This window comes from Theropithecus gelada, chromosome 15 (assembly GCF_003255815.1).
Source record: "Theropithecus gelada isolate Dixy chromosome 15, Tgel_1.0, whole genome shotgun sequence".
NCBI lineage: Eukaryota > Metazoa > Chordata > Mammalia > Primates > Cercopithecidae > Theropithecus > Theropithecus gelada.
In genome coordinates, this window is record NC_037683.1 from 14,870,299 (window position 1) to 14,878,723 (window position 8,425).

Below are 8,425 nucleotides of genomic sequence, written 5' to 3' on the forward strand. Positions count from 1 at the left end.
AAAGTGCCAGCGACTCTGGGGCCGCCCGCCCCCTTTGGCCCGTGGGGGCTGCCAACAGCCAATTTGGGGGGGGGGGGGGCGCCCCGACGGCGTCCTTCCTGGGCCTGGACCCCTCGACTCCGCCAAGTCCTGCGGCCAATCCGCTCGGCAGAGGAACCCCTTCCCCATTTCAGAGATGAGAAGACTGAGGGCCAGACTCACAGGGCGCAGTCCGGCGTCTCCCCCTCTTCTCCGGCTCCAGACTTACGATGAGGGTCTGCAGGCAGCCAACCCTTGCACTCCTCCCGTGCATCTTCGGATTCCCCATCACCTAGCATTGCTCCTGCCACAGTCCTAGTCATACTGAAATGGGCAAAGTAACAAGCACTTATTTTGCACCAGCTGAATGCAGGCACTGAAGTAGGCTCCAAGAGTATTCCGATGAGGGGAATGCCCTGCCCCCCGCCCTCAAAGTGCCAGCGACTCTTGGAGCTCCCACTTCCTGTGGCCCCCAGGGTCCAGCAAGAGCCAATGTGCAGAGGTTTCTGGAAGTGGTAAAAGTCCCCACTAAAGACTGCTGAACGCGCCCTCTAGAAGTCAGAGCCTCCCTGGGACCCAAGCAGCTCAGTTCTCACTTCATCTCCTCCCCGCGCCGAGAGCAGCCGCTCCTGGCTGGGTCGTTTCCACCCCTGCCGCCTCCCCTCCATATTCAAAACTGCGCTGCCCCCCAGGAGGGCTGGAGCCAGGGACACTGACTGCCTGCTGAGGCACAGCACTGTACTGGGCACAGGGTGAATGCGTGTCGGGCTTCTGTTTGCCAAATGAGTGAAGGTGCTTTAACTGGCCGTGATGTGTAACAATGACACCAACTGAGCGTCCACCATATGTGCCAACGTTACCCTTGTGCCCATTTTACAGATGGGCTTAATGAGGCTTAGAAATGAAATTTCAGGCTGGATGTGGTGGTTCACACCTGCAATCCCACTACTATGGGAGGCCGAGGTGGGAGGATGCCTTGAGGCCAGGAGTTTGAGGCCAGCCTGGGCAATATAACAAAACCCCATGTCTATAAAAAAAAAAATGTAAGAATTTGCTGGGTGTGGTGGTGCCTACCTGCAGTCCCAGCTACTCGAGAGGCTGAGGCGGGAGGATCTCTTGAGGAACTCTTGTCATAGGAGTTAGCAGCTGTAGTGAGCTATGATCGCACCACTGCACTCCAGCCTGGACAACAACAATAAAAAGCAAATTCTTTTGTTCAGAGTCACGCAGATGGTAAGTGGTTGCGCTAGAAAGTGGACGGCAGATTGTCTAATTCTAGTACCTGTGTGTTCCAATTACTAGGCAGCCCTGCCTCAGGAATAGCATAGCCCTGGGCTGCTGGAACAAGAGGGCAGACGAGGAAGCAGCTGGCCCACAGAAGCCGGCCTGGTCTCAGCTCTTGTGGATGAAAATGCATACATCACAAACCAATGGGGGGAAAATGGATCATTCTGCAAATTGCTTAGTTTATCTGGAGGTCTGTTTACAGCCTTGCCTCACATGATATACACCACAATAAATGTCAGACAGATTGAAAAGTTAAATAGAAGAAATAAACACTGCAACAAATAATAGAAAGAAATCGAAGTTCTGAGACAGCGTATTGCCGTGTTACTAGAGGATTTGTGATACTGGCCATATTCGTGCAGCAAACATCAGTTCATTCATTGGTTCACCCGACACATCTATGAGCACCTGCCATGGGCCTGGTACTTTTCTAGGCACTGGGATAAAGGAGTGAACAAACTATGGCCCTTTCTTGGGGCTTCAGTCAAGGGGGAGGGATGGGGTGGGAGGAAGACATTGTGAATATCTGCCTTTTCGAGGATAAGAAGTTAGGTGGAAAAATAGGGAAGCGTAGGAGGACGCAGGGGTGCTTTTTTATAGGGGGTGCTGGGAGAAGGCCCTTCTGATGAGGTGACATCTGAGCAGAGGCCTGACTGAGGGAGTGGGAGAAGTCAGTAGGGGCCTACTCTGTGGAGGGCAGGTCCCATACTCTGGCAGCTATTCAGTTAAGCTACAGAGCAAGAACCAGAAACTCCCTTTTGAAGGAAACTTTGGGAGCCCCATCAGGCCACTGGGAGGAAAAGGACTGCCTCCATCCCCAACACACAATATCTGTGTAAGACTTTACTGTTTGCAAAGCCCTTCCCCAGCCTCACAGAACCCCTATGATAGATACTCGTGATGTCCTCATGTTCCAGTTAGGAAACCGAGGCTCAGAGAGGTCAAGCAGTTTGTCCCAGGTCACAGAGCCAGTGATAATCAACAGAGGTAGGTGTGGCTGCAGGCAGGCTGAGTGTTAGGGGGAATAAAGAAGCCTTGTCCTGGGATAGAGGCGTGAACAAAATCTACCCCTGATTCTCTTGGGGCTTCAGCCGAGGTGGGATAGTGGGATGGGAGGAAGACACTGTGAATGTCTGGCATTTCAAAGATAAGAAGTTTGGTGAAGACTGGGCGCAGTGGCTCATCCTGTAATCCCAGCACTTTGGGAGGCCGAGGTGGTGGATCACCTGAGGTCAGGAGTTCAAGACCAGCCTGGCCAACATGGCGAAACCCAGTCTGTACTAAAAATAAAAAAATTAGTCGGGCATGGTGACATGTGCCTGTAATCCCAGCAACTTAGGAGGCTGAGGCTGGAAAATCTCTTGAACCCAGGAGGCCAAGGTCGCGGTGAGCTGAGATCGCGCCATTGCACTCCAGCCTGGACAACAGAGAGCAAGACTCTGTCTCGGAAAAAAAAAAAAAAAAAAAAAAGTTTGGTGGAAAAATAAAGCAAGGATGGCTAGGAGGACCCAGGAACGCTTTTGCATCAGGGCTCCGCCTCCCCCTTGGACTACAATTCAGAGATAGGAGGGGCGGGAGCAGGGGGGAGAAATCCTGTGCACCCCATTTTCCTGGCCTTCCTCCTTCTCCTCCATCCCTCATGGCTACTTCCTTCCCTCTGTCCTGGGCCCTGTGCAGATGGTCCCAGCTCCTGGTGACACTACGGGGCAAACATCAGGTTGAGCCTGTTCAGAGATCCTTGAATTCCCTGCAGTACCCTGCTACCCTGACGAGGGCACAGTGGAGTGATAAGGTACAAGGCAAGCTGAACCCCACTCAACTTTTGTTTTTAACTCAAAGGAGTTTTTAGGGAGTCCCAAAATGAGTCATCATGAAGCGCTGCTTTGCAAAATGGCACCCAGAATTAGGATGAGCGTCTCCCTGCACACGGTGCCTCACGCTTCTGCCCACCGAGGTGTTGTTCGTCTGGTCTGGGAGAAAGTCTGTCTCCATTCACCCCAAAGAGTTTCAGGATTCAGTGTGTGTTGTTTCATTATTTCTCTGCACGAAGGGAAGAGAAACTACTGCTTACCGGGCACCTTCTCTGCAGCTGGCTCTGTATGAGACAGTTAATTCTGATAGCATCCCTTGAGATAGGGGTCATGATTTATGTTTTATAGATGAAGAAACCGAGGCTCAGAAAACAGCCAGGATTTGAATCCGGGTTAACTCAAGTCCTTTATCGTTGTCAGTATTAGGGGAGGGGGTAGTGGGGGAGACAGGAGAGGCGAGAAGAACTTTAGAATCAGGCCATGTTCCTTTGAAGTCGCTTTGTTACAAAATATCATCTTGCCAGCTTCCTGGTGATGGGATTTTTTGTGGGGAGAGAGTTCCAGTTTTCTCAGAAGAATTCATTTGCTGTCGTCATCTGGGTGTGATTATTAACAGCAACCCCTTTCTCTCTGCAAGTGTCTTGCTTTGGATGATCAACTTTAGGGTCACCTTGGTTGTCTGCAAAGGCCACTGCATTGGGGGATTCATATTTTACATTATACAAAATGGCGGCGTCTTGTCTGCTGGGCCCTTCGCCACATGCTGATGTCTGGGTGTCCCGCCAAGAACTTCCAGGAGAGTTTAAGCAGTTAAGTCACATTTTTAGGGGCAGCAAACCCTGCTGGCTGCAGAAGGAGTTGGGACCCTCTCCACCTCCTCCCCAGCCCTGCCATCACTCCCTGTGTGACCACGGGCCAGTCCCTGCCTAGCACAATGCGGGGACAGGTCTCCAAGACTCCTGTCAACCTTGACCTTCTAAGATTTCCTGTTACTCGATGACCCTGGGGAATCTCGGTCAGGATAGGGATGTAGGCGACATCACACCATCATATGGCTCACTTTATAAAGTAGCAGGTTCATTTTTTAGTTACTTAACTTTAAAAAGGTTTAATTTGTTTCTTGAATAGATAATACATGCCCACAGTTCAAAATTCAAAAGGCGCAGAAGGGGACAAAGTGAAAAGTGTCCTTTCTACCCCTACCTCCCAGCCACCTGGTTCTTATCACTGGACGGAGACAATGTTGCCAAATATATGTTGTCCCAGACAGTGTGTTTTGTGTGGGCATGTATATATGTATGCACCTGTATATGGTCATGTATATGTGAATGTATATGTATTTCTTCTTAATTTTTGCTCATATAATAGCATACAATCTGCACTATTGTATATCTTATGTTTTCTTCACTTCTTGGAGACCATTTCCTGTTAGCTCCAGAAAAACTGCTTCCTTTTATATGACTGCATAGTATTCCAAATGATTTGCATTTAATTTACATAGAGATCGGGCGAGGTGACTCACACCTGTAATCCCAGCACTTTGAGAGGCCAGGGTGGGTGGATCACCTGAGGTCAGGAGTTCAAGACCAGCTTGCCAACATAGTGAAACCCTGTCTCTACTAAAAATACAAAAATTAGCTGGGTGTGGTGGCGGGCACCTGTAATCCCAGTTACTCGGGAGGCTGAGACAGAAGAATCACTTGAACCCGGGAGGCGGAGGTTGCAGTGATCTGGGACCGCACCATTGCACTCCAGCCTGGGCGACAGAGTGAAACTCTGTCTCACACACACACATACAAATTCCACATAGAGCAAGCGTCTGCTCTGTTTAATCCGCATAGAGCAAACACTCTGTGTACTGTTCTAAGTATTGTGGGAGGGAACAGACGTTTCAGCCATGGCCTCTGCCCTCAAGATTTTATGGTGTGGTTGGCGACAGGAACATTGGAGAGAAAGAGAAGAGTGCTCTCTCCACGGGTCCCGACGTCTGTTTGTGAGGTTAGCTTTGGAGCTAATTTTTAAAACTCTGCTCCAGGCAACTGTAGAGTTGTTTTAAGCGTCCAGACATAGGTTCTTTTGAGACTTGAAGACTCAGTCTGCCTCTTCTGTGCAGTTCAAGTTCCTGCCTTCCATTCCCCCGATGTGGGCCTCAGTTTCCTCATCTGTCAAAGCGGGGCAGGCAGCCTCCCTTGCAGGATTGGGGTAGTCACCTGAGATTGTGCTCCTGAAAATGCTCAGTGAAGAGTTAGAGGCTGTACTCCAAGGCTAGAGGATCCGGGAAGAATGAGGTGGCGCTTGGAGGAATACTTTAAGCGCAGTGTGTCATCAGCGCTTCCTGCCGCAGGGAAGCATTTTGTCTTTTATGCGTTGCTGGTCTTGTGACAGCGCCTGCTAACCGGTTATCTCCTTCCGCCTTTGGCAGTGACTGCCGCCGACTGAGTCCTCGCCCGACACGGTTGGAGACCCCACACCCAGGCGGTTTCTGGAATGTGGAAAAAACAGAAGTTATCGAGGATGATCATTCCCACCCTCACTTTACAGATGGGACTTGCTCAAGGCCACACAGCCATCAAGAGGCAGAAATGCACTCGCTGATTTCCCACCTCCCCGCACCTCCCTGAACTTCCCTCCACCACCCACTCTAACATCTGCTGTTTCATCCAGCAGACTCGAATCCTACAACCTGCAGGGAGCACCATGAACTGCATAGGAACCACATTTCCTGTCCGTTCCCTTACCTGATACTCTCAACTACACTTTGAGGTAGCGATTGTTGCCCATCGTACAGATGAGGAGACTGAGACTCAGAGACCATGAATACTAAAATCACAAAGGAGTTGGTGCGATGTCGGTCCCCAGAGGAACCCTCAAAATCATTGTGCTCCTCAGGAAGAGAGTAGGAGTTTCTGGCTGCTGAGAGGCAGCAGACATGGCAGTGGGGGTATTGGGGGAATGTGATTTTGGCCTTTGAAGGTGTTTTGTAAGCTCACAATACACTGGGCTGTATCCCTGCTTGCCTTCTGGCACCTGTCCTCTCCCGATGCTGAGTTGAAGAGGCCGATCTGTTGCTGGCTTCGTCTCTCTCCTCCCGTGAAACAGGAGTGGTGATGGATATGCCTTGGCTTCCAGCAGTTGCCCAGAGCCTGGCACAGCGAAGACCCAGGATTCATGGTGTGACCAGTGAGCCATATGATGGTGTGATGTTTCTTGCATCCCAATTTGTACCGAAATTCCCCAGGGTCATTGGGTAATAGGAAATCTTAGAAGGTCAAGGTTGACAGGACTCTTGGAGACACGTCCCCGCATTGTGCCAGGCAGGGACTGGCCCGTGGTCACACAGGGAGTGATGGCAGGGCTGGGGAGGAGGTGGAGAGGGTCCCAACTCCTTCCATAGCCAGCAGGGTTTGCTGCTCCTAAAAATGTGACTCAATTGCTTAAACTCTCCTGGAAGCTCTTGGCGGGACACACAGACATTGGTATGTGGCGAAGGGCCCAGCAGACAAGACGCCCCCATAATGTAAAATGTGAATCTCCCAATGCAGTGGCCTTTGCAGACAACCAAGGTGACCCTAAAGTTGATCATCCAAAGCAAGACACTTGCAGAGAGAAAGGGGCTGCTGTTAATAATCACACCTGGATGACGAGAGCAAATGAATCCTTCTGAGAAAACTGGAATTCTCTCCCCACAAAGAATCACATGTGCCCCCAGGATGGTCCTGGGTGATGCCTGTTGTCCTGGCATAATTCATGATAGTACCCCCTGGCGGGGTGCAGTGGCTCACGCTGTAATCCCAGGACTTTGGGCAGCCAGAGTTCAAGACCAGCCTGGCCAACATGGTGAAACCCTGTCTCGACTAAAAATACAAAAATTCACTGGGCATGGTGGCACGTGCCTGTCATCCCAGCTACTGAGGAGGCTGAGGCAGGAAAATCTTTTGAACCCGGGAGGCAGAGGTTGCAGTGAACTGAGATCATGCCACTGTACTCCAGCCTGGGTGACAGAGCTAGATTCCAGCTAAAAAAAAAAAAAAAAAAAAACCACACACACAAACAAACAAACAACCCAGTGACCCTTTTCACACTCACAAATGTCTCAGATCAGATAATAAATTATATGGCCACCCTGAATTTCATGTCACATGAAACAATAACAGGCAGGTGACTAAATAAGTGAACAAACAGCCTCTCACTCATTCAGGCACTGAGTCCTGCACGTAGATAGCACCAGCACCACCTCTCTGATGCGGGTATCTGTGTCTCAGGTGAGAAAACATGCACAGGAGAAAATTGATGCTCAGAGAGATTAACCAGTTTGTCTCAAACACACTTTGTTGTTTTGTTTTGTTTGTTTGTTTTTTGAGACAGGGTCTCACTCTGTTGCCGGGCTGGAGTGCAGTGGTGTGATCGTAGCTCACTGCAGCCTCAGCCTCCCAGGCTCAAGCGATCCTCCCACATCAGCCTCCCAAGTAACTGGGACTACAGGCATGTACCACCACACCCAGCTTTTTTTTTTTTTTTTTTTTTTTTTTTGTGACATAATCTCGCTGTGTCACCCAGGCTGGAGTGCAGTGGCACTATCTTGACTCACTGCAACCTCTGCCTCCCGGGTTCAAGCGATCCTCCTGCCTCAGCCTTCCAAGTAGCTGGGATTATAGGTGTGTGCCACCACACCCGGCTAATTTTTGTATTTTTAGTAGAAACAGGGTTTTGCCATGTTGGCCAGGCTGATCTCGAACTCCCAACCTCAGGTGGTCTCCCCGCTTCAGCCTCCCAAAGTGCTGCGATTACAGACGTGAGCACCACACCCAGTACATTTTGGTATTTTTTGTAGAGATGAGGTTTCGCCATGTTGCAAGGCTAGCCTCGAACTACTGAGCTCAGGCAATCCACCTAGCTCAGCCTCCCAAAGTGTTGGGATTACAGGCATGAGCCACTGCACCTGGCTGAAGCACACTTTGTAGCAGAATGTCTGACAGGCTCAGAAACTGCGTTCCTATTTTCTCTGTGCTGCCAAGCATGACGGTGTAGGGGAATACATGAACTGAGTCAGCTGGGTCCCACCCTGGCCATATTTCTTCTCCAGGTGTCCAGGTAACTCCTTGGCTTTGGAGATGAGTGAGGGGGCCCAGATACCCTTCCTGAAACTCCTGGCTCATGTGGCTGGAGTGAGTCTGTCTTCTGAGCTCGAGGCCTCCTCTGCATGCCCAGTAGGGCTGGCTGCTCTCAGAGCAGATGGAGGCAAGGGGCCCCCTGGATTTGGGGCCGATGACATCATCTGTCCATCAACCCCAAATCCCAAATGTGAAGCA

The 8,425-nt window shown here is 50.5% G+C and overlaps 1 protein-coding gene across 1 annotated transcript in view; it reads right to left on the reverse strand.

Annotated features, from left to right (window-relative positions):
- NEK6 (NIMA related kinase 6) overlaps positions 1-368 on the reverse strand; it is a 97,538-nt gene extending 97,170 nt beyond the window's left edge. The window contains exon 1 of the mRNA XM_025360656.1: positions 202-368. Coding sequence (XP_025216441.1) covers positions 202-307 — 106 coding nt within the window. The 5' untranslated portion in view covers positions 308-368. The remainder of the gene's footprint in view (positions 1-201) is intronic.
- Positions 369-8,425: the final 8,057 nt, after the last annotated feature.